The sequence below is a fragment of the Scyliorhinus canicula genome, chromosome 5, assembly GCF_902713615.1.
Source record: "Scyliorhinus canicula chromosome 5, sScyCan1.1, whole genome shotgun sequence".
In the NCBI taxonomy this organism is placed as follows: Eukaryota; Metazoa; Chordata; class Chondrichthyes; order Carcharhiniformes; family Scyliorhinidae; genus Scyliorhinus; species Scyliorhinus canicula.
In genome coordinates, this window is record NC_052150.1 from 190574427 (window position 1) to 190600952 (window position 26526).

The following is a 26526-nucleotide window of genomic DNA, read 5'->3' on the forward strand; positions in this document are numbered from 1 at the left end:
CAATGCAATGGGAATGGAGGTTGGTGTCTGACATTCAGCTGCAATGCTCTGGGACAGCAGTTGCCATGTTGTTAAGATCTGCCTGCTCAGGGCTGGAGGTGAAAACACCCCACAGACTAGGTAAACATGCATAGGCCATAGACAGTAATCAACTGTAATAAACACTATGATGGAAATATATGTTTAAGCTTACTCAGTGCCTGAATCTCATTGCACTGTGTGTGCACATCATAACTAAGCCACATTGTGCGATGGATGGCTGCATCAAGTACAAACCCATTCTGGGAATCCGTGAGATTTATTATTTGGTTGGCTATGCGCTGCCTTGTCATTCACAGTGGTCAGTATTCGAGTGCATCTCATAGCTGGAAGGGAAGTAGGATTGTGATGCATGCTAATTAGACACATCATTCTGTAAAGTAGTTGTAAGCTCACAGTGCAGTCAAGGTTTTGAGAAGCCAAATAAAAGCAAAATCCTGCAGATGCTGGAAATCTGAAATTAAAAACAGAAGATGATCAAAATATTCAGTCGGTCAGGCAACATCTGTGGAGAGAGAAACGGAGTGAATGTTTCAGGTCAACGACCTTTCTTCAATCTGAATTTCTCTTCGTCTTAGTCCTGAATGATTATCCCCTTATCTTGAGACAGCACCATTGTATTCTGGATTCCTTTATAAGGCTCTGGTTCAGCCACTAGAGTATTGTATGTAGTTTGGGTCAGCACACTTTAGAAAGGACATGTGGGTTCTTGAGAGGGTGCAGAGAAGATCAATGGAATGGTTTAAGGGATGAGGGATTTTAATCTAAAAGGTTACGCCCAAGATGCTGTTGGGGGGGGGTTGTTTGTCTCGGAGCAAAGGAAATTGCGCGGCGATTTGATTGAGATGTAATGTTTTGGCGAGAGTGGATTGAATGGCCTCCTTCTGTGCAGTAAATAACTAGATTGGAAGTGGGAGGACTGCAGAATGGTGGTAGGTGAGTGACCATCATCTTCCCATTACCATGCCATCTTGCCAGCTGTGGTGAAGGTGAAGAGCCTGCCTCCTAGAGCCCAACTGAGTCTACTTAAGTGGCCAATTAAGGACCTCCTTCTACCCATGTTGGGGACCCTCCATTGCACGGGAAGACTGCCAACTGAACCCTGATGGTCTCATAGTGTGTTCCAGTTAGGGGTAGTTGAGGTCTCCTTCTTAGGCATGCTCAGCCGTTGGAGGTCTCTCTCGCCAACCCCCCCCCCCCAAACCAACAACTCTAGGGTCCCGATACCCCAGTTGCCTTGTGGCGAGGACACCAGGCCCATGATGAGCTGCCCTCCTCCAGGTGTAGCCCAGCAATGACCACCATTCCTGATATGGCTGCTTAAAAAATGGAGCTGTTGGTGGCTCTCTGATTGGCTGATAGCCCTTGGGGACGGGCGTGTGTCCTTACTAGGGACAGCAGCCCTGGCTTCATTGGGTGCCGCCTGTTGAGTCCAGTACAAAGTCCCACCGCTTGGAATTCTAGATAAAACTATTAAACGTGCAGGCATAAAACTATGATTTTCCTGGCTTCTCATCTATGGAACATGCAGGACAACAAATGAACAGGATATTTTTTGTTTCGGTGCAACAACACATCTGCTGTCCTCACCGGCATTCGATTATTATTCTATGTTTCTCATCCCGAGGGAAAATCGAATGGCAAACCTGCCGAGTTAATTTGCAAACAATGAGCTCTCTTTCTCACCACCTCAGTAAGCATCATAATCACAATAGGAATGTAACGGATAAGAATATACACCATCGAATGCACACACTGAAACATCATTTCACACTTGCAATTCTTTCTACACACTTGTGTGACAGCTCCACAGACTGTGGCAAAATGTTCCATCTTTGTGAACGCCTGAGAGCACCTTGCAGTCTTTCTCACACAGAGAGTCAGTCTTATACGTGCAAAGAATCAGGTTTATGCCATTCTCTGCCCAAAAGACCATAAGTGCAATAAAATTAATTCTGCATGTCAGCCATAGCTTCCATCTGTAGCTGGGCTGTAAAGCTCACTGACAATCATTGGTATTCAGAAATGTTTCAAAGTGTTGCAACTGCTTCTCAATGGAAAATGTATTGAAAAATGTGCAATATGCTAATTCAATGCCATGCTTATTTCAATAGTTTATTGTAAATGGACATTAATCACTTTCTCCATGTATCCCACTTGTGGAAAACCTTCCTTATCGACGTGGCAATTGATCTAGCAAAATTACAGACTATATTGCAAACAGGATGAAACAGTTTTTTTATTCTAAAGTGATATGTACAAGAAAGTTGTCTTACATTGTTTTATACACTGTGTAAAAGAGCCATTAAAAACTGATTGCACTGTGTTATACATTTTGTTTAAAACATGATAGTAAAATTGTTACAAAGGCAAAGACAAACAGGCAAACAAGACATCAATAATTGTGCAGAGGTTTCACGTACACCAAAAACAGCCTGACAACAAAAGAAAAATGCCAAAGAGAACTAGGCATAGTCTTCCTGATTCATGCAGTGCGCACTATGGTTAGTGTGTGAGAACTGACCCAAATTCATTCCCTCTCACATCTGGAACTGTAGGCACTTAAATTGTTCCAACCTCTATATTCCACACAATCTATTGAATGTCAAGCTCTTAAAAACAATTGTTTAAAGGAAAGCTTTCCAAATTCCCAAATGTACATTAGGGTATCACAGTAAAAGCAATAATAAAATGTAAGTCACATATTTGCATGTATTTTTTTATATATAACAAAATTGTTACGTCTTCTTTTCCTTTCTTGAACTTGCACAGACATCATTGTAACTATATAACCACTCATCTGCTACAACACAAAGATATGATGGGCACTGGAAGCATTAAATGTGATCTCCTACTTGACCGCACAGATTTGCTGTGTTACGGACTTGCATGAAAAACCCATCATGTGTTTCCCTTCTATATCTTGCCCCGTATTTCTCCAATGCCTGATGTGAGAAGCACCTTTTTGTGTGTTGCCACGAGGGCTTACAGAGCCAGGACATTTGTATACATTTCATATTCAGATAACACCTCCTCTCTAAGTTATTGGCTGTAAACAGAACTGAAATATGGAAGAATTAGCATTAAAAAAAAAATGATTAAGTATTGCTGGATCCACTCTCTCTTCCCTGAAATCACAATATTGGCAGTTTATTCCTCTTGTCCATCAAAGAGCTGATAAGTGAATGTTGTTGTGGTATGCTGTACCCTTTAACATGTTCCACCATTTCCACAGGCCTTCTCAATCAGATTTAAAATATTACATAGTGTAAAAGCACACAGATTAGTTCTTTTTTGACCTATTCCATTCAAAGATAGAAAATATTTCACAAGGAATGATCAAAATAGAGGACAATGAACCACAGAACATTTTCTCATCAATGTTGAAGTGACGTCACATGTGAAATTGCCCCCTCGGGACTAATGTAACAGAATTCCTGTATGCATCATTTTATGCCAAGCTTAACATCTGTATACATTTGGGGGGGTGGAATTGGGGCCACATATCTCACAAATACACTAACAGAAGGGCATTGTGAAGGTAGCAGAATAAATCCAGCTATGAATCACTAAAAATCAGTCACACTGTCTAGAGAAGAATCACATGATTAGATCCCTCATGACACCACACTTGTTCTTCTGCTTCCACCTGATTGTCAAACTGTGAGAAAGTCTTTCTGTGTTATCGACTGATGTGGCAGACAGAAGGAGGCAGATTAAGGCCAGTGAGTCTTTTCTCAAATTACTGGAGGCACTGGAATAGAGATCATCGCAAAAAACCTGCTACAGATTTGAAGTCCTTCTCCTTTGATCTTGAGAGGAACAAACTCTGTTTTGTTTCTCCCCCAAAAAGTGACTTATTGCCTTGTATGCTGAAGTTCTAACTGCACGTCAGGGATAGAAAGGCCGTCCTTTGTCCTGCATTTGTAATCTAGACAGCCTGGCTACCTGAGAAGGGGAGGGAGGGACATCTTGTCTGTAGGGACCTTTTGGAAGGCTGTAGCTGGGATCTGTTTTGAAAGAGTCATAATTATTACGCCCTTCTGTGGGCTGATGATCTTTCTGCCGTTGTTCCTCTTGGCGCAACAGCTCCTGTGTTTCCATCAAAACCCGTGCATTGACGCCATGTCCTAGGTAGCCGTTCCGAGAGCCTTGATAACTTGAGTATCTGGGATTGTCCTTTGCACTCTGGAAACCATCGCCAGGGGCATAGCCTTTATCCCATGCTTCCTGAGTCATGGAACTGGAATTCTTCTTACTTTGCCTGCAGAAATGAGCAAAATTTGGAGACAAAAATTTTATTTTGCCTCTTGATGGACACATGCAAGACAATTGATGTCAAATACTTGCTGTTCTATGGGAAAACACTAAACAACAGCCAAGACAATATTAATTCTTCATAATTATTTTGTTCATAAATTATGTATACGTTATTGATAAATGAAATTATCAATTTGCATGATGTCACCTAATAAGTCATAATCCTGGCCGAGTGGTTATAATTAAGTGTTTCACAGTCTGTACTCATGCACGATAGGACAATACTTGTACCAACAAGTGTGGGCATTTGTGATGGAGGATCGGTAACAGGCACTGGTACATTGATGCATTATTATCTGCCCTATTACAGCATCAGACCATACTATCATTATTGCTAGTGTTAACATGTGAAGAAATGCCACCGTCAGAAGAATGAAAAATGAAACGAAATGAAATGAAAAAAAATGAAAATCGCTTATTGTCACGAGTAGGCTTCAATGAAGTTACTGTGAAAAGCCCCTAGTCGCCACATTCCGGCGCCTGTCCGGGGAGGCTGGTACGGGAATCGAACCGTGCTGCTGGCCTGCTTGAAAAGCCAGTGATTTAGCCCAGTGAGCTAAACCAGCCTGGCATGAGAATGGCTGTTATGTGAAACTTAACTGAGACCTGGGAACAGGTACAATATCGAGGCAGTGCATGGGTGAAAATATGCACTAAGGAGGTTGAGGGAAGTAAATTAATAATAAGGAAAAATGGCAGTAAATTACTGTATTTGGGCTGGTTTTACTGTATTAGTATAAATTACTGTATAAATATTTGTATAAATTACTGTATTTGTATCTGGGCTGGTTTAGCTCAGTGGGCTAGACAGCCAGTTTGTGATGCAGAACAAGGCCAGCACCGCAGGTTCAATTCCCGTACCAGTTCACCCAAACAGGCGCCAGAATGTGGCAACTAGGGACTTTTCATAGTAACTTCATACTTGTGACAATAAAAGGTTATTATTATTATTTCTAATTATTGGCTACATATAGTATCTAACCGAGAATGATGCAACGGGTTCACAAAAAGCAGGGCAAATCCAATTTGGCCTATTTCCACCCTATCAGTTATTTCTCAATCATTGGTAAAGTGATGGAATGGGCCATCCACAGTGCTATCAAACAAGTCTTACTTACCAACAGAGACAAGTTGCATTCTGTCAGGTTCACTTGGTCCAATACTAAATTGCAGCCTTGGTCCAACCATGGACATAAGAGCTGAATTCCAGAGCTGAGGTGAGAGTGCCCTTGACAATAAAGCAGCCTTTGACCAAGTGTGGCATCAAGGGGCCCGAGCAAAATTGAAGTCAATGGGAATCAAATGGGACATTCTCACCTGGCTGAAGTCACATCTAGCAGAAAGAACAATGGTTGTGGTTGTTGGAGGCCAACCAGCTGAGCCCCAGGACATCACAGCAGCAGTTCCTCAGGATAATGTCCCAGCTTAATTATTTTCATCAATGACCTCCCTTCTTTCATAAGGTCAGAAGTGGAGATGATCACTGATAATTGCAGAGTGTTCAGCACCATTTACAACTCCTCAGTCTGTGCCAGCAAGCCCTGGACAATATTCAGGCTTGGACTGATAAGTGACAAGTAACATTCACGCCACACAAGTGACAGGCAATGATCATTTCCAAAGAGAGGGAATCTATTCATCTCCCTTTGACCTTCAATAACATTTCAATCATCGAGTTTTCCACCATCTTGTCCTCGTCACCATTGCCCAGAACATTAACTGGATTGACCACATAAATACAGAGGCGATCAGGAGTTGGGTTTTTTCCATCCAACGCACACGGGTGCAACTCCAACAGCGCTCAAAAAAAGCTCCACTCCATCCAGGTCAAAGCAGTCCCCTTTAATAACACCCCACTCATCACCTTAAAAATTAATTCCTTCCACCTCCAATACCGATTAGCAGCAGTATGCACCATGTGGTGAACCACTGTACACCTGTATTAGGGGATGTAAGGTAGGACCTGTACTACAGGTTTGCCGGTAGCCCCTGCCGGCTGGCTCCGCCCAGTAGGAGGAGTATAAATATGCGTGTCCTCCATTGATCTGCCATTTCGCCAGCTGCAGCAGGAAGCCACGCATTTGACTGCAACAAAGCCACAGTTGTACCCAACTTTAGTCTTTGTGCAATTGATCGTGCATCAATTTATTGCAGTCAGATTTTCAACAAAATGGATATCAGAATCAAACCAGATCGCCTGCAGCTGGATCCGCACTCGCCCGACGCCAGAAAGGACTTTAATCACTGGCTAGCTTGCTTTGAGGCTTACATCAACATAGCAAACCCCACACCGACGGAGGCTCAGAGTATACAGGTCCTGTATTCCAGGTTGAGCTCCAGCGTGTTCCCGTTGGTCCAGGACGCCCCGACTTACACGGAAGCCATGGCACTCCTAAAAGAGAACTACGTGCAGAAAGCGAACACGCTCTTCGCCAGGCATGTACTCGCCACTCGCTCTCAACTCCCTAGTGAGTCCATCGAAGACTTCTGGCGGGCCCTAATCCCACTCGTCCGGGACTGTGACTGTCAGGCCATTATGGCCACCGAGCATTCTAATCTCCTCATGCGTGATGCGTTCGTAGCGGGGATTGGGTCGGACCTTTTCCAACAACGACTGCTGGAAGGGACCACCCTCGACCTAGGGGAGACAAAAATATTAGCGCTCTCCATGACGGTCGCCTCCCATAATGTTCAGGCCTACCCCTCTCGCTGCGTGGCCCAACCCTCCTAGACCTCGCAAACGACCCCCCCAGCTGGGGCCCTGCCTAGCCAATACGCCTGCACCACACGCCAGTCCGCGCACCCCGGCGGTCCTCGCTGCTACTTCTGCGGCCAACAGAAGCACCCCCACCAACGCTGCCCGGCCCGCACCGCCACTTGCAAGTCTTGTAACAAAAAGGGCCACTTTGTCGCAGTGTTCCAGGCCCGCGCAGACGCTGTTATCACCCCCCCCCCGCCAAACGCACAATGTGCGTCGCCATCTTCGCCTTCCGGGGCCACGTGTGGCCAGTGGGCGGCGCCATCTTCTCCCCCTCAGTCCACGTGTGACCCATGGGCGCCGCCATCTTGTCCAGCTCCGCTAACGTGCGGCCCATAGGTGTGCCATCTTGTCCCACCCCCGCAATGTGCGCCCCATGCTAGCCGCCATTTTGTTACCCGCTATTTTGTCTTTCCCACGGGGCAGGAATGCCAACGACATCCCACGACCTGGGCCACCAACGCTCTCCGTCTGAAATCTCTGACGATCACCCGCAGCTCGCCTCGATGACGCTGGACCAGGCTCGTCCACACAACTTGGCCACCGCTTCGACAACGGTGAAAATCAACGGCCACGCGACCTCTGGCCTGCTGGACTCCGGGAGCACTGAAAGCTTCATACATCCGGATACGGTAAGGCGCTGCTCCCTCGCGGTCCACCTCGCCAATCAACAGATCTCCCTGGCCTCCGGATCCCATTCTGTCCCGATCCGAGGGTTCTGCACGGTCACGTTCACAGTCCAGGGCGTAGAATTCAGCGGTTTCTATCTCTACGTCCTTCCTAATTTCTGCGCTGCACTATTGCTGGGCCTGGATTTTCAGTGCAATCTCCAGAGCCTCACCCTCAAATTCGGCGGGCCCCTACACCTCCACTCACCGTTTGTGGCCTTGCGACCCTCAAGGTTGACCCCCCCCTCCCTCTTTGCCAATCTAACTTCCGATTGCAAACCCGTTGCCACCAGGAGCAGACGGTACAGCGCCCAGTCAAGGCCTTCATCGGGTCCGAGGTCCAGAGGCTGCTTCGGGAGGGTATCATCGAGGCCAGCAACAGCCCCTGGAGAGCCCAAGTGGTAGTAGTTAAAACTGGGGAGAAACACAGAATGGTTGTGGACTACAGCCAGACCATCAATTGGTACACGCAGCCCGACGCTCATCCCCTCCCACGCATATCTGATATGGTCAATCAGATTGCACAGTACCGGGTCTTCTCAACAATTGACCTGAAATCCACCTACCACCAGCTCCCCATCTGTAAATCGGACCGTCCATACAATGCCTTCGAGGCGGACAGTCGGCTATATCACTTTCTTAGGGTTCCCTTTGGCGTCACTAACGGGGTCTCGGTCTTCCAAAGGGAGATGGACCGAATGGTTGACCAGTACGGTTTGCGGGCCACGTTTCCGTACTTAGATAATGTCACCATCTGCGGCCATGATCAGCAGGACCACGATGCCAACCTCGCTAAATTCCTCCGCACCGCCACTCTTCTCAACCTTACGTATAATAAAGAGAAGTGTGTGTTCAGCATGACCCGCTTAGCCAGGGGTGGGCAAACTACGGCCCGCGGGCCGCATGCGGCCCGCCAAAGGTCTTGATGCGGCCCACCAAGTCATTAAAAAAAAACTTTTAAAAAAATTTTTTTTAAAAATGTTTTTATTATTTTTTTTAAGGTTAATGGGGGGGGGGGGGGGGGGGGTGCTGTTGGGTTACTTACTGGTATAGGGTGGATACGTTGACTTGAGTAGGGTGATCATTGCTCGGCACAACGTCGAGGGCCGAAGGGCCTGTTCTGTGCTGTACTGTTCTATGTTCTATATGAGGCGCCCAGAATCATAACCGGGTGAAGTAATTATTTTACTTAATATACTATGCGGCCCTTTAAAATTGTGAATTTCTGAATGTGGCCCTCGCACGGAATAGTTTGCCCACCCCTGCGCTTAGCCATCCTCGGCTATGTAGTCCAGAACGGACTTCTGGGGTACGATCCCGACCGCATGCACCCCCTCATGGAGCTTCCACTCCCCCACTGCCCCAAGGCCCTCAAACGCTGCCTGGGGTTCTTTTCCCACGACGCTCAGTGGGTCCCAAACTATGCGGACAGGGCCCGTCCACTCATACAGTCCACCCAATTTCCCCTCACGGCCGAGGCACAACAGGCCTTCGCCGTATCAGAGCAGACATAGCTAAGGCCGGGATGCACACAGTAGATGAGACACTGCCCTTCCAAGTAGAAAGCGACGCTTCAGATGTCGCCCTATCCCCCACCCTCAAATCAGGCAGGCAGACCCGTGGCATTCTTTTCCCTCAAGAAATTTGGCACTCATCCGTCGAAAAAGAGGCCCAGGCCATTGTTGAAGCTGTGCGGCATTGGAGGCATTACCTGGCTGGCAGGAGATTCACTCTCCTCACTGACCAGCGGTCGGTAGCCTTCATGTTCAATAACACACAGCGGGGCAAGATCAAAAACGATAAAATCTTGCGGTGGAGAATCGAGCTCTCCACCTATAATTACGAGATTTTGTATCGCCGCTGGCTCCGCCCAGTAGCAGCTGTATAAATATGCGTGTCCTCCATTGATCTGCCATTTCGCCAGCTGCAGTAGGAGGCCACGCATCTGACTGCAATAAAGCCACAGTTGTACCCAATCTGAGTCTTTGTGCAATTGATCACACCATTTACAAGATGTTCTGTAGTACTTCGCCTAAGCTTCTTTCACAGCATTTCACAAACCTGAAGCATCTACCACATAGAAGGACAAGGGCAGCAGGCACACGGGAACACAACACCATCTCCAAATCACACATAATCCTGATCTGGGCATATATCACCATTTTGTTCTTAACTCTGGTCATCTGGAACCTCTTCCCTAACAGCCCTGTGAATTTTCCTGCACCACATGGACTGCAGCTCACTATCACCATCCCGGGGGCAATTATGGATCGTCAATAATTGCTGGCTTTGCCAACCACACATATATATCCCTTGACTAAATCAGAAAAAACCTTCTCAATTAAGTGGCTTCAAGGAGTCAATTTTGGACAGTTTCTAAGTGTGTGGGGTTTGATTGGGAGAAAGCTCAATGTAGCTTGAGACATAGCCCCAATCACATGGAGTAAGTCTGAAGTAGCCAATGCAAGTTCACCCCCCCTCCCCCCGATAAATGTCTGTACTAAGTACAGGTATTTTCTTTTGGCAAAACGTCACAATATTTGAGTCCACGACAAGAAGACCCATTGTATTACTTCTCTGTTTAATAGATTTCTATGTTACTTCACTTCTGTTTTGTTTAGTTTTGCACAGAATGTCTACACAAAAAGGCCCAAATAGCTCCCCAATAATCTGCCTGACCCATTAAAACAACTGGAAGTTGTATAAACTAAAGTAGATGAATTATCAACATTATATAGACTTCTGCCAACAAACCAGTCTGAAGACAGACATAAGGCAGAGAGCCCCTGAATAGGCGTCTTTTTTTCAACACTGTTCGGGTTAATTTAGACATACTAGGAAACAGCTGTCACCAAATTCACTCGCTATATACTGTCCAGCGAATGTTTTTTGTTGACTTTGCCGTTCAGAGAATTGCAGTAGCGTAATTGCACCATTTTGTTTAAAAAACACAATTTATTTAAATTGATTTGCAATTCTGGCAAAACTATGCTAAAGAAGTGACCTTTAACAAGTCACTTTTATTTCCCCTTTATGACGTTCAGAATTTTAATTTTTCCAACCACTGCAGATTTACAGAGCATGCAGGGCAATGAGAAAACACGCTTTTGGACCGCAAGCTATATTCATTATTCAAAATAGTTAATGTGTAAACCTTATATGTAGATTCATATGTCAATTACTTTTATGGCTTCAGGTATAAAACAAAATGAACAGTCTCTGACTTAATAAAGCCACATGGCATTGGTGACTTACCGTGGCAATGAGCTGTATTGTCGCTGTGCCTGTTGGAAGCTCTCCCTTTCTTCTTGTCTCTGGCGCTGCAGTTGAACCTCTACAGACACAGAGTGTCGACCACTTTGGGCATAAGGACCAGAGTTGGGCTAAAGAGGAATTGTAAAGCAAGTCACTTAAAAGAGTCTAGCGTGGTCTTTTGCAATGGCAGATCAATAGGCCAGCTGAAGTTATACGACGGCAGCACTTATCCCTCAGAACTGAGGTTAATAATAATATAAACATTGAGCAGTTAGTCAAAAGGTTACATAAGAGGACTGGGTTTTCATGCCTCTGGCTGTCAGAACGGAGGTAGAGGGTTCTAAAAATGGTGAATGAGACCCATTTCCAGGACTCTCTCCTCCATTCCCAGAACTGGCAATTTTTTTTTGCATGGGATAAGTGTGCAGATAGCAAGCTTACACTCCGGACTTGGTTAACTCCATTTTGGGAGTAGGTATCTCATCGAACCTTTCAGTTTTCATGGAGTTGGACCAACTTCTCCATGACTCATGGTTCACAGTCCCTCAGCGGAGTCGTGGACTATGGCCTGGATTTGGGAATCTTTTGAAATGCTTTAACACAGAATATCCCATAGCCCCCCCCCCATGCCACCTTTATGACTTCCATGCCACAGCCCCCCCCCCCCCCCCCCCCCCCCCCCACAATGCCACCTTTAAGACTTCCTTGTCACACATTCCCCCTCATGCAGGATATACTATGTACTAAACCAATGAGCCATGTAACAACAATGCCAAGTGTGGAAATGCTGGGAGGGGGGGAGAAGAAACACCTATTCGGATTTCTTCTTTGAACAAAGCTGCTTCCTACAGCCCCATTAAAATGTCAATCAGTCAGGGCAATGAGAATTTCAGTAACAGAGGCTTTAAGTACCTTGCACCTCTTAATATCATCCAAATAAACACATGTGGCCATCTGTTTCTGTTGAAACAGTACTCCACCTGTGTTGATTATGAATGCTTGGCTGAGATCCAAGACACTCAAATGTATCAGGCCAGTAGGGGTTATGTTTTGAAATGAAAATGAAAATCGCTTACTGTCACGAGTAGGCTTCAAATGAAGTTACTGTGAAAAGTCCCTAGTCGCCACATTCCGGCGCCTGTTCGGGGAGGCTGGTACGGGAATCGAACCGTGCTGCCAGCTTGCCTTGGTCTGCCTTCAAAGCCAGCGATTAGCCCAGTGAGCTAAACAGCCCCATTTGACAACTGAAGTGGAATGTTGACTTTGATGGTTGAGACCGTTAAGTCCTTATTACACTTTGTTCTTTTTGTGATCTCTTTTGTCAATGTCTCAATGTTTATTTGGACAATTCAGAGGTGTGAAGTGGTTAGAGCATCTGTTCCTGAAATTCCAACTGATTGAGAATTTAATAGGGTTGCAGGAACAGAAACTTATTTTCAAAGAATTCTGAATTTATTTCTTCCGCATTTTCCCATTCCTGCCATTGTTAAATGGCTCACTGGTGCTTACATAGTACATGCTGGGTGAATGGGCATGGAAGGGCCATGGAGGATGTAGAAGTGGGACAGATACGGCACAGAGGTCAGGATAGGGCAGAGATCCAAAGGGGGCATGGGGAGTTTGTGGGTTGGTGAGGGAGTGTGAATGATGAGGGCGAGAGGGCCTAAAACCTTCAAAACAACTGGAGTGAAATCCCAGGGACCCGAGGTGGGTCTTCCAACTAGCCCACTTCACCCCATGGCTATCTCCGATCTGCAGACCCGACTCTCTCAACTGTCCCCACTTCCCCCGAACAAAGGTTGGGTGAATCAGAGTCCTTTAAACCGAGGCGAGTCTGCTGAGTTGGCAATTTCCTAACTCGGGTTACCTACTTTGGTCGCGGAAATCCATCCACAGTCCTTGAAACTGTTATTTACATTTAATTGTCAGACAACAATAAAGGAAAATTAATATCTATTTTTCTGACTTTATAGAACAGCTGATATATATTTAACACCCATTTCCTGGACATACATTGAAAGTTATATGTACTAATTATGCCATACATCAATTTCTGTAATTATTTCAGCAAATATCTACTTTAATTTGCATGTTTTATTACTATTATGGGCTTGCTAGTTGGATCACTTCCAAACTGTTGCTGGTTAATAGTGAATTTGCAAGATTCACAAAGGAAACACCACCGCTTTAAGCACTGTTTGAGAATATTCTCGGAAGTATAATATGAACATTTATTGAGTTTAATACATTATGCACTGAGACTGAGAAATAAATAGTTTTTGGAAACTCAACCAAACGCAATTTGCTTTAAAAACGATCAGCAGTCAGATCTTTTTTTTAAAAACCGTTTTGTGACACATTCCTCAGAAGAGCATAAACATCTGGACAAACATCATACAACACAAGTGTAGCATAATTATGAAAATCATTTCCAGCTAAAGCACTAGAAGGAAACGGCACTACATTCTAAAACTCTAATAATCCTGAATGGTGAACATGAATGCGTGAGACTGGCAAGACTAAAATGGTCGAGGACACAAGTATGAGGTAGAAGGTGTTACTAGAATGAAATGTAGTTTTCTCATGCTTTACCAAGAAGGAGCAAGGCCCAGGAATGCAAGGCATAAGGAAGAGTTGAACCTGAAAGGTCACTGTACCCCTCTTATGAATCAGAAGAAACATGTACTAACTCTGAACATGAAAGTTCTTGCACTCTAAACTGCTTTGACCTTGATAAGCAAGAGTTAGAAAAACTAGAATACGATCAAATTTGTAAAACCAAGAACAGGAAGAGATGTGGCACAAGCCTTTATTTGTTTTAGTCAGAATAGAACCATTATCCAGTTTTATGTAAACCCATGTGTGCATTTTAGTATGTAATTAATTTAATCCATTCACTCTAAGTTTGAATCATAAAAATTACAGCACAGAAGGAGTTCCATTCAACCTATTGAGTGTGACCAGCGTTATAATTCTTTAATTGAAGCTATCTACTCTAATCCCATTTCCCTGCCTTAGTCACATTCTGTTTTATATTCTTCCTTTGGAACTACTTATCCAATTCCCTTTTAAACGACGTTATAGACCCTGCCTCAGAAGCTACTTGTTCTAAAGCATTCCATGAGCTAATAACCCCTCGAGGTGACAAGAATATCCTTCTAACTTCTGCGCTGTTCTTGTTGCAATGATAATCTTGAGTTTATGCTCCCTTATTGCTGTTCCACCTATCAATGAAAATATATTTATGCTCGGGCATATCAAAACCTGTCATAATTCTGAAGAACCTCTGTTAAATCCTTCATTAACTTTGTTCTAATAACAAATTTTTTTTGAGCCTTAGTTCATACCAAGACACTTTTGTTATTAGTGCCATTCCACCGAATCTTTGCTGTCCTATTTCCAGAGTTCTGGTGTCCCAAGGGTCATAATGGGATGACCAGAATTTCCAATGTACAAATTCAAAAATAAATTTGACACATATATTGAATCTATTACTTATTTAATAGTATTCAAGATATTCCTGAGCATTTATAACTCTCAAGAAAGCAAGTTACAATGTGGAGTGTTAAAGTATTAAATTATATATTTGCAAACTTAAGCATCTATAAGTGAATTGTATGATAGCGTTTGCTAACTTTCTACTTCAAGTCAAAGTGATTTGTCAATGAATCTTCATGGTAGCCTTGACCTGATGATTTCACAAGAAATCTGGATGTATATATTCTCTCTAAAGAGTGATTAATTACCATAAGATTCACACGAGTGTTCATTCTGCAGTATGTGCTATGCTCTTTGTACATTTACTTTGATAAATTCTGCAGTGATCTTGGAAGTTTATAGCTGCACACGACACTTAAAATTAGGGTGTTTGAAACATCCTAGTTGGCTCCCAGATCAAGTATCGCTTAGATACACTCTGAACAAAGTTACCTCAACTGTGTTGCAAGATGATGCCCCACACCTTTCAGCTTCAGAACTGCTCACTTTAGTACACCAACATAAATATTCCCATGTGCTGCATTAATTTTCCCTTATGCCTTTGCCTGAGCACGACTGCAAACTTTTTTTTAGTATCGCCCATTTGTGATGAATTATGTGAACTATTGTGTTGCGGCACTTGCCAAGAGCTGAGTAGCGAGCTGCAAAACCTATAAAGGGTCCTCTACGTGGAAAAAAAAGCAGACTTTTCTCTTTCTGGGTTCGAAACTCAGATCCAAAGATAAAAGCAGTGTTCCAACTCTTTCCCGAACAGCAGAATTTACATTCAACTGGTTTAAACATTCGAACACCAGTGAGAGGAGAGGACTACCAAAATAACAGGAAAATGTCAACAGTATGGATGATGAATGAAATGACCATGTAGCTTGGTTAATAAAAGCAAAAAAAAAAAATCCTTTCCATTCAGTCATTAAGCAAAGGCAATAATTGGTTTGGATGAAACATGCATTAAAGTTTAGAATCCAAAGCATTTGCAAACTCCTGACTCATGATTCAGCTCAGAAACCTTTTTTTATAAAAATGAGAAACTGGGAACAGTTCTATATTTAAAAGAATATATACTTGTGGTTTCAACATGTTCAGATTTCATCACAAGCGGCAATTCAGCAACTGATTTAAACTCATGTATTAAACCTGCAATTTAGGAAATCATTCTATTCCTTAAGCTAATTATGCCCCTTAGGAATCCCCTTCTGTTCATTACAGGAAACTATAAACTGAGGTTAAAATAGTCTGTTTAAAACTGTTATGAAATTAAAATACACAACAGTTTGCCCTTCGACCTACAGTAGTTAAGCTCCAAGTCTTTCAGAGTCCAACCTTTTCTCACAGTCCTAGTTCCCAAACCAGATGTTCCTCCTCCTCTCCCATCACCCCCAAAGATAAGCCACACTCCACAAAACGGAAATGTGCTAACAAAATAATGGTGCACAATGGAAAGTAGCACGCATTTCCACAGAGAGAAACAATTTTGTTTTGCAATGGAAACAAAAACCCAGACTATAATAAGTAAAGCACAGATTTTATCTTTAATGCAATTTAAATAAAAGCAGAATAATGGCACTTACATTAACAATAAACAATTTTTAAAAATCTGAATCTGATGATCTGACTTGCTGTAAGAATTAATCAATCACCTGATCTAATATTAGGGCAAATGAATTTTAAGCTCAGAAACATAGTGAAGGCTTTTGAATCCCAAGGTACCATTACACACCGTTTCTAAGTAATATTTGGCCTTTATTATTCCCAATTTTAAAAATAAAGAAATCTACATTTTGCACCATTTCCCCAGATGCCTATCTCTTGAGATGTCACACCCAACATGGCCTGCCATGGAATCAGTGCATGTTCTATAAAAAGGTGTGGTCACTGTCTTCCAAGATAACGAATTAGCACATTTAACGTGTGTTACTGCGAATCTGAGGCAATCAGTTGGCATGCAAACATACCAAAACCATGCATTTGCATGTATGTGACTACTTCCATTTTCCCTGTCTACAGACATCACCAATCACCACCTAAAGCTGCAGAGCCCATGCAAAGTGAAAATAGTTGGCAAAAGTACAGTAAGTAGGAGACATGAAGTGATTATTTTTAATTATGTTAACACTGAAATACTAGGCATGATAAGATGGCATGCTTAAGTCAATGCACCTCTATCTATAAACAAGCATGGCTTTACAGTTTATACACAACAGTTTTGTACAAGCAGTCATCATTATCAATCCCATCAGGCAGGAATCCGTTAAAATGAAAATTCCACTCCTGAGAAGTAACAGAGGCTATTTCAATTTTTTTTTTAACATTAATATTTGCATATGCAACTTTTCTTTTGAAGTCTTTTCATAAATGCCTGTGTGAGCGAAGTTCACCATCTGCTGGACTTCTCCCTCACCCCAACACAGTTGCTTCGAAAATGATGCATCGCCAATACAAAATAAAACACCCAGTCTGGAGTGAGCTTCATTACTTCTTTAAAGCATAGGTTGTCCCTGAAGAAGAATGGGTTAGTCCAGTTATTCAGGATAGCACCAGGTTTCACCACACAGACTGAAGCCACTTAAGCAATGATGGGCAGATGTTGCACGGGATGAAATTATCAATGATGCTCAACAGGTGTAGATAAGGGATTAGATGTTAACACATCAAAAGATAAGTGACTCCTCACTGCCTTTACTGCATGCAGGCGCAGGGTTCAGTGTTTGCTGATGCTGCTGTTGAAGTTAATTCCCCACCGTCCCCATCTGGACCCTCTAAACACTCACCCAAGGCTGTTCAAAACTGTATGTACGCCTCCGGTCCTCTAGCTCCTCTTGCTTTGCTTGCTGGAACTCACTCCTTAGCTTCTGTATCCGATCGTGGTTACTGGGAGCGAGTCTGTTGCTAGAATGGAAAAGGAAGAAAAAAAAAACTGAAATACATGAAGCAACACAGTGCATTAAGCAGAGCTAATACAATTCACCTCAAGGTTGACAAAACTGGTAGCGCAGACTTCACTTTTAATTTACTGGTGTGTAAATCAAGCGAAGTGATGAGAGAACCAGCTGGCAAGGGGCTGTTGTTAACATTTGCTTCTTTCCAGCTATCAAATTCACAGATTCATGCTGGGGAAATCACCAACACTGGAATCAAATCAACCACTCATATATATTTGCATATGCTTAATCCAATACATTTTTATTGCAAAATGAGGTAACCTCATCACCAATGAGTTCCAACTGGAAGGGAGAATTCTCGACAGAAAACAAAGGCGCCCAATTTCAATTTGCATTTGGAAAATAGCTGTTTTCTGCTTCACCTGTAAAGTCTCTCGGTTCCGTATTAAAAGGGCCCCCTGTATATGGCCCCCCTTGGAAATCAATGCAGCAGATTAGGTAATCAATTTTAATGGAGCCATCAATCACTTCAGATTTTTAAACTAAATACTCAATCAATAAAACAAAATCTAGAGATAAAGGGGGACAAAATAAAACATGGAATATTCAAAGTCTAAATAAATATACTACCAAGCTTCAAACAACATGTATCTTTAAATTAATTACAGCCCCCTGTTCACTTATCATGTAGGATGTCCTGCATTTTGAATAATGAATATTGTGATCAGTCTATATTTTAATTTCATCGACATTTTGGTGCGATTCATCAAACATTGATCAGGAATGATGTAATTGTAAAGGGGTACATGTTTGAGGGGCAGAATGGCCTAAACTACTGTTCGACATGATCCTCCTCAAGCTGGGAAAACCATGGTCCAGGGCTCCTTTCAGGAGTTCCTGTGCCAGTGGCCCAACTGGCAGCAAGCACACTTTCAAAATCCAGAATAAATGCTTGAGTAAGTTCCTCGGGTTCTTCAGGGTAGGTGTTACTGGCTATACTAAACATCAGGTCAAATTCTTCCTCGTGAAGATAGTGAGTTGGAGAGTCAGGCTGTATCGGGATGGCCCTGCCAGAACTGCATCTTTTGTGAACTATACCGTCAGTTCCTCCCTCTTAGTGGTTTAAACAGTATTTTGTCCTGTTTCAGGTTCTCTCCGACATGCCGTTTCTAGCTAAAAGGAGCTGGCCCGCAACTTTTTCCACAGGGCTTTGTTCCCAACAAGTCTCATCATCCACTAAGAAGTGCACAGCAGCACCCTGGATTGGTGGACCTTACAAAGTACATTCTAGTAATTCTATCAAGCATAGAGCAACTGCAATTGGGATGAAATCTGAAACTAAAAGTAACATGCAGTGCTTACAGGGGATGCCACGATGTAAAAGCAAGGGAAGAAATGCAGCACAGATTCATGAGCCTTTTACGCAGGGTATGGGGGTTAAGATTCTAAAAAGGAACTTGAAAGGTTTTTTTTATTACTTTTAATACTAATCAAAATCGGAGGTCCGTGGAGAGCATCCTTTTCTCTTAGCCAGAAGGTCCTGGTTTGAGTTCCACCCAAGGCTTGATGGCCAAGGAAGGTGCATTCACAATGCGGCCAAACAGGTTGAGTAGCAAGCTGCAAATCTTTCTGGCACACACATGGTGGGTGGCAAGAGTGGGAGGATTCCTGATCAGTCACGTGATGGAAAGAAAGTTGGAACCTCTACCCTTCCCCATCCAGAGCTCCAGGCGACAACGTGCATGTAAACGTGAATGTTGCCACAGCAAAATGATTACATTCCAGTGAGATCTGGAGAGGCGAATTCAATAGACAAATGTTTTGGCACAGTTCAGTACAGATGAGCATTACAAAATGAGGCTGGGTAGAAAGAATGAGAATGTAGCAGCAATGAGCTAAAGATAACTGAGCAGGAAGAAAGATTTGATTTTGGAGGTTAAGCTATGAGAAGCTTTATGCAGGTGTTTAAGAAAACGGGATCTGGGAATATTTCCTGTCATGTGCAGGATTTAGGTGCAATAATACAGGATGTGGCTTTAAAATTCAGGGAATCTTTTGTTATGATTCCTGTTGATCTTATAACTGGATGGGAAGATCCCAGAATGAAACGCTGGCTCAAGAGACCACAAATGTTACTTTTCTTTCAGAGCCGCTACTTAAACAATTACACCCAGGTTTTAGGACGAATATGGGTTACAAAGTGCATCTTATGCTACAAAGGTCTAATTAACATACAATGTCCATTTAAGCTCACAAGGTGATTGTGATGAAATACACACTCTGCTCCGAACCCAAGCTAATGTCTCTGGGGTTCTCCTCAGAATCCCCCAAGACATTTGTCACGTGAGAGTTTCCACGTTCTGCTCCCAAAACATGCTTTAAAATCTTCTCTCATAACGATACTTTTCCTTAGCAGTTTGCATTCCAAAATCCAGAGCTGCTATTCCAAATTACACTTCTAAACAAAGCCTCCGTTCCACTTTTAACAGCCAATGAAGTCTAGGATTTTACACCAATCCCTTTTAGGATCTCTTTTGTCTTAAAGGCTTTTACACAAACTGAGGTTCAGCCACTGATTTCCACAATTATTTCAAATAATATCTCCCAAACTGTAATAATTTCTCACAAACCTTAGCACAACTGCAGATACCTTTCTGACCTAAAATACTCCAATGTTACAGAATATGCAGTAATATGTTCTGTTTCCCAGACAACTTGGAAACTAATCTTCATTTCTCCATTTTCCTTAACTAGCTGGTCTTTAGGTTTCTGGAATCTGTTTCCTTAACCATTACTCCATAGTAAGGCTTTTCTTCCAGCAAAGCTGAGAGATGATCCCTCTTTAGCCTTCAAAAACCAACTGCTTCCAGCAGAGCTGTGAAAGCTGCCTTCTCTCTCACTACCTATTCCCAACTGCAATCAAATCAGCTAAACTAGGGCGCCACAGTGGGGGAGGCGGTTAGCACTGCTGCCTTATAGTGCCGAGGTCCCAATTACAATCCCGGCCCCAGGTCATTCACCGTGTGGGGTTTGCAAATCTCCCCCTGTCTTCGTGGGTCAACCCCCCCAACCCAAATATGTGCAGAGTAACTGGGTTGCCACGCTGGATTGCCCCTTCATTGGAAAAAAAAAAAGAATTGGGCACTTAAATTTTTTTTTTTAAAATCAGATAAATTAAAACTTAATAGTTTTTATATCTTTCAAGTTCCCAGTTGCTAAGCAACCACAGCGGATTTATTTAACTCTTCAATCCGAAGTCCTGTCTAAGCACAATAGAATCACAATTGGAATTGAAATCATTTCCCACACATACAAACACCTTTGTCCTGAATGAATCTAACTATAGGTTTTACCATTCCAGGCACAGAAACATTAAAGTAAACCCACTTAAACTATACCACCTTATTTCTAATTACTACTAATACGAATATAAATCTTTTAACACTACCTTTGTTTTTCTAACACCAAAGAAAAAGGTTTACAATTTTGTGAGTAAGGGAATTTATTCTAAGCAAGGCTGGTGGAAGAAAACTTTATACAAAAGGGCTATGCTGCTCGTCACAGGTTTTACTGGTAAACAAGATGGTAGCAAGAAGGCATAAATTTAGGAGCCTGCAACCTGTTGTTCGGGTTGTTAAGAACACTGCCCAGTTTCGCTTTGAGAAACTGTCTACCACGGCTCTGAGAATGACAGCAAGGGGTATGAATGGATAGATAATTTCTAACTATTTAACAGAACATAGAACATACAGTGCAGAAGGAGACCATTCGGCCCATCGAGTCTGCACCGACCCACTTAAGCCCTCACTTCCACCCTATCCCCGTAACCCAATCACCCCATCTAACCTTTTTGGTCACTAAGGGCAATTTACCATGGTCAATCCACTTAACCTGCAGGTCTTTGGACTGTGGGAGGAAACCGGAGCACCCGGAGGAAACCCACGCACACACGGGGAGAACGTGCAGACTCCGCACAGACTTTGACCCAGCGGGGAATCGAACCTGGGACCCTGGCGCTGTGAAGCCACAGTTCTATCCACTTGTGTTACCGTGCTGTATATTTGGAATGAACTGCCCAGAGAAACTGCTAAATGATAAAATTGGTAATTTTAAGAGGGAGATGGACAGATGCTTGACAGGAAAATAAGTTTGTGTGTGCAAGGGAGTCAAGTTTTCTGAAACTAACTTTTCATGCCATGTACTTTCCGATAATCACAAAAAATAATTTTAAGTTCTGTTGCAATAAAGTCCCTATTTTCCTCAAAAATGATACTAGATGGTTGCTTGAAAAAGATAAAGGAATGGAAAGGAAGTACACTACAATGTTTAGGATAGATGGTTCAATATGGAGGAAACATTGGAAAAGAGTTGGTGGACCTTAAAAAGTACTTCACTGGCCGTACATCTGGTGGGTGAGAAAGGTGGTTTACAGTACAAATCAGAGAAAAGATGTTTCCGCCTTCACCCGTACACAAATTCCAGAAGGTCTTATGGATCCGTATCTGGCCATACCATGGAAACGTGTAAAGAAATAAAGACTAAGTATAAATATCTTAAAGAAACTAAGTGGAATCCAGACTGTGCATGCAAATACTGGACTCTCAGATGCAAAGTAGTACAGAACTTCCACAATCTAATCTTCCATGTTATCTGTTCGTAACCTTCATCTGAAAATGTTGTCATAAATATTATAAAATAAGCAAGCGAGTCAGAATTATAGAAAAAAAAATTTGAGGTTAATATTTTGGGTAGAAATGTTCATCAGACTCCTGATGAAGTTCACACCCAAACTGCTGAGTGACTTTCTTTCACAGATGCTATGCATCTCCAACATCATTACTGTACAGTGACTATTCAGGTTGGATGGAATGACTTTAGGACAAGAGCAGAAAAACCACTATAAAACAGGAAGTGACCATCCAACCTGTTAGGTTCCCATTATCGAGAAGTGTAGCTGCTCTTTTTAATTAGGTAAGGAGTTTCTTTTCAAAAGGCAGGACTGACGTGCACCAAAGAAAGCACAAATACTGTTTTTTTTGGAAAGGTAGTTTAGCATTAACAGCAGCAAGTTATTTGGCTATACTCTGATAATGGTTGGTGACACAAGGGGCAATTACTTATTTATGATCAGGAAATACTATTAACAGTTTACCAGGATTGCACAATTTTAAATTAATATTGTTGAAAGAGAGACAGTCTTCAGAATTGTTTTGTCTTGCACTCATCAAGATAGGTGCAAGAATGCCAAATTTCAAACAAATTACTCTATGAGGAAAGGGGTGCTGATAGGTTGACAAGCTGGCATTGATTGGTCATGACATTGCCATGGCGAACAAACTCGGGCACTATTGCCCCCCATGCTTTTGTTTATTAAAAAAAATCCAATAATCGGGATACAGTCACTTTGCTCGCAGAGGACAGGTCCTTGCATATGTTTTGCCAGCCAACTCAACGCTCCTTTCCTCATGCAGTGCAAATTATTGTTCCCTATGAAATGTGGCATTCTTGCATCTGTTCTGATGAGTGCAAGATAAAAAGCTTCTACAAAATGTTTATATTTTTATAACAATGTTCAAGTTGCATACTGCGGCAATTCCGTACTGTATGAATTACAATCTGAAAATTTCAGATTTTGACCAACAATTTCAAAAAAGAGCAACCCAGTATTAATAAGTAAGGATACATAATGGAATGCACAAAGACCGGGTAAACAGTTACATCATGCTACCTTTGTTTCAGGTTCAACAATGGCCTTTTAGATTTGGCATGATATTATACAAACCTCAAAGGGTTAATTACAAAAGGCAACAGTGTAGTAAAATCTTTATTCAAGGAAAATTAATTCCACGGTTACCTACTGGAATGTGAGATTACACACCTCCCCAGTGCTTACGTGCCCAGTCTCCAGCCTGTTTGGAATTGCCTCTAACTGTGTGCTCACAGGGCATTAAAATGCATTTTAACGCTTCACAGGAAAACAAATCAAACAATCTTTTCTCTCTACCTCCTATACTCCTTCGATATGTATTCAGTTTGAACATTTTAAACAGAAATACCCTTCAAAGCTCTGATCAGTGCTTGCTCCCAATTGCTTTTATGCAAAATATTAAAATGCCTCTTGTGCACATCTGCTTACCTACTGATCAACAGCAGATGCTACTTTCACCAGAACAGCCATCCTAACTATTCATGGCAAACTGGTGACAATAGCCACACCAACTAAATCACACAAAGAAGCACCTTTAAGTCGAGTGCAAACGGATGCAATGATTTAATCCCTTTATAAGCAGGGCAAATTAATCCAATATCAGAAAACTGAAAATGCAGGCAACGCAAATTAAATATTTATCAAAGTCTAAAACATTTTTAGACAAATGCAGCATTAACCTACAGATCAAAGACGACAAATATAAAAGCTTTCCTAAAGTAATTTTTAAAAGGACAATGCTGCAATTTAATTTTAAAAGAGCTTTTAGCATCTGACTAATGGTACAGCTTAGACTGAAGAAGGTCTTATCAGTGTTTACAAGACCCACTTTGACAGCAAGCGGCATCTCACAAAACCTGCCCCATCATAAATTTATAAATGCAATTAGTGCAAGCTTAGAGATTTTTGAATATTACAAAACCTCGCCCAGCCACATATCTGCAGTTAGAGCTTTCTCTTACCAAACAAGTTCTTTGTTTTGACTTAAATATTCCAGACATAAATGGTCTGGGATCTAATGTGGTGTACTCAATGCAATATAATAGCTTGACATGTTAATTTACATTGAGAACAATTTTAGACAGCAAATGAAACATCTAATCATACATTTGTTCCAAAGGCAATAATAAATTGTTATTCTTTGGCGTAATCTCTGGTTCTGAAAAATTGTTTATGATAGAAGAAGGTTGAACAGCAGATATTAATTACATGTGAACGCAAATTCCAAATCATTGAAACAGCATGTTGGCTCAGTGGGCTGTTGTACTACCACACTGCAGCACACAGTGGCAATATCCAGCTCTGCACATGAAATTGCACACAAGGTGAGCTCCTGATCTCAACTAGTCTCTCGCAAGAGGAGCAAAGTGCTCTCCCTGACAAGAGAAAGGTGGCCACACATTATGGACCAGCAATAAGCTGTAAGGGAGAACTCATCTTGCTCTCTTCAGTGACGGCAGGTTAGGGAAATGTACTGAGTGAAGAGCTGTAACGATCAAGGCTGGGACACCCACTGCTCCTTATCGCATGAATGATTCGGATTCAGAAGAAAATGTAAAATTCTCTGATGATCCAGAGCAGTAATGTTTTATGAGGCAGAGCTACAGAAAATTAAATTCATATATTGCGCATTGGAAGAAAGAATGGGAGGCGCATGAGCTGATGGGGTGGGGGTGGGGAGAAGGCAGGATGAGATCTGGAACTAATAACAGATGTATCCTTTGCCCAGTCATTGCAAAACATCAATCAGTAAAGCTAACAGATTGGAGCTCAAGACCATCATGATGAAAGTATATAGTTCTCTGGTCAGCGGCATTTGCAGAGAAGGCTGAGGAGAGTCAATCCCGGTCAGAATCTCTAATAAGCTCTGAGGATTGGGTGAAAAAAAAATCTCTTCAAACATAAAGTCACTCGCATAAGAGGGAACTAAACAGGGATCTATGATATGAAGCCGAATTAAAGTTGATAACAATTGGAGCACTCTTTTAAGATAAACATTGCCTACAAGGAAAAAAACGAGAATATAAGATTGTAAAACTCAAGGGTCTGGATTGTAGTCCTGAAACATATAATCTGTGCAGATATCTTCCATTGAATGCAAAAACTCAATAATTTTCACAATGGAAGTTGGATGCAATGGTTGTTAAGTCAGGTCTTTCTGAAAGGGAGAGGCTTGATGAACAGAATGGCCCCTCTGCTACACTTATCTTTCAGCTGGACATGCAACCCTAACTGCAGTTTGTCATTGCAAGCTGACCTTTTCAATCTTGAGCAGATGCCTGCTGCAAAGTATCCACACCTTTGAATCATCTTCAATCTGGACATCCATGAAGTGTTCCAGTCGATTAGCAGAAGCAATGTTTATAAGTACTTCAATATGTGCCCTTATGACATGGCTGCAGCTCAGCTGTAGTAACCCTGCCTCTCAGCTAGAAGGTCCGGGTTGAACTTCTACTTCAGGACTCGTTACCTACAGAAAACACTTTCTTCACATAATCCTCATAGGTTGATAATCAACCTAGTAATCTTTCCAACATTTCCTTGTTTTTTCCCAAAGATAAAACAAAACGTGTGGAGATATTTATGTACATGAACAATTTTTAAGTTGAGTCTATATATATATATTTATATAGTGTGTGTGTATTACATAGAAATTACAGTGCAGAAGGAGGCCATTTGGCCCATCGAGTCTGCACCGGCTCTTGGAAAGAGCACCCTACCCCTACCAAGGTCAACACCTCCACCCTATCCCCATAACTCAGTAACCCCACCCAACACTAAGGACAATTTTGGACACTAAGGGCAATTTATCATGGCCAATCCACCTAACCTGCACATCTTTGGACTGTGGGAGGAAACCGGATCACCCGGTGAAGCGATTGTGCTATCCACAATGCTACCATGCTGCCCTTAAGAAATGACAATCGCTTATTGTCACGAGTAGGCTTCAAATGAAGTTACTGTGAAAAGCCCCTAGTCGCCACATTCCGGCGCCTGTTCGGGGAAGCTGTTATGGGAATCGAACCATGCTGCTGGCCTGCTTGGTCTGCTTTCAAAGCCAACGATTTAGCCCAGTGTGCTAAACAGCCCAGTTAAGCCCAGTGTATACATATATAGTGCCTGGGAGCTTGGATAGACGCTCGACTAAAAGATCGGGGGCGGGATTTTACGTTTCAGAGACTAAGTGCTGACGTTGAGCCTGAATCGATGGGCTTCTACGTCGACAAAATTGGCGCCGGTCCCGGATCAATTCATGAACATTTAATGGGACTGCACTGGTGCCACGGGGACCATGAGCGATTCCGATGAAAAACTGTGTCCAATTCGCCGGGGTCGGGATTGACAGTCAAGAGGTTGACAAGCTGCAGTTGCATATCAGTACTCCATCCCCCACACGCACTC

At 42.6% G+C, this 26526-nt stretch overlaps 1 protein-coding gene across 8 annotated transcripts in view; it reads right to left on the minus strand.

Moving 5' to 3' along the window:
- Positions 1–2258: 2258 nt before the first annotated feature.
- Positions 2259–26526, minus strand: part of LOC119966499 (partitioning defective 3 homolog) — a 939848-nt gene continuing 915580 nt past the window's right edge. For 5 of the 8 annotated variants that reach the window (XM_038798290.1, XM_038798285.1, XM_038798283.1 and 2 more), the window contains 3 exons: positions 17307–17424; positions 11041–11168; positions 2259–4303 (listed from right to left, as the gene is read on the minus strand). In XM_038798290.1, the coding sequence (XP_038654218.1) occupies positions 3931–4303; positions 11041–11168; positions 17307–17424 (619 nt within the window). In that variant the 3' untranslated portion in view covers positions 2259–3930. Of the gene's footprint in view, positions 4304–11040; positions 11169–16048; positions 17034–17306; positions 17425–26526 lie in introns of those variants that run through there. The other 3 variants (XM_038798284.1, XM_038798287.1, XM_038798289.1) reach the window with 3 other exon arrangements.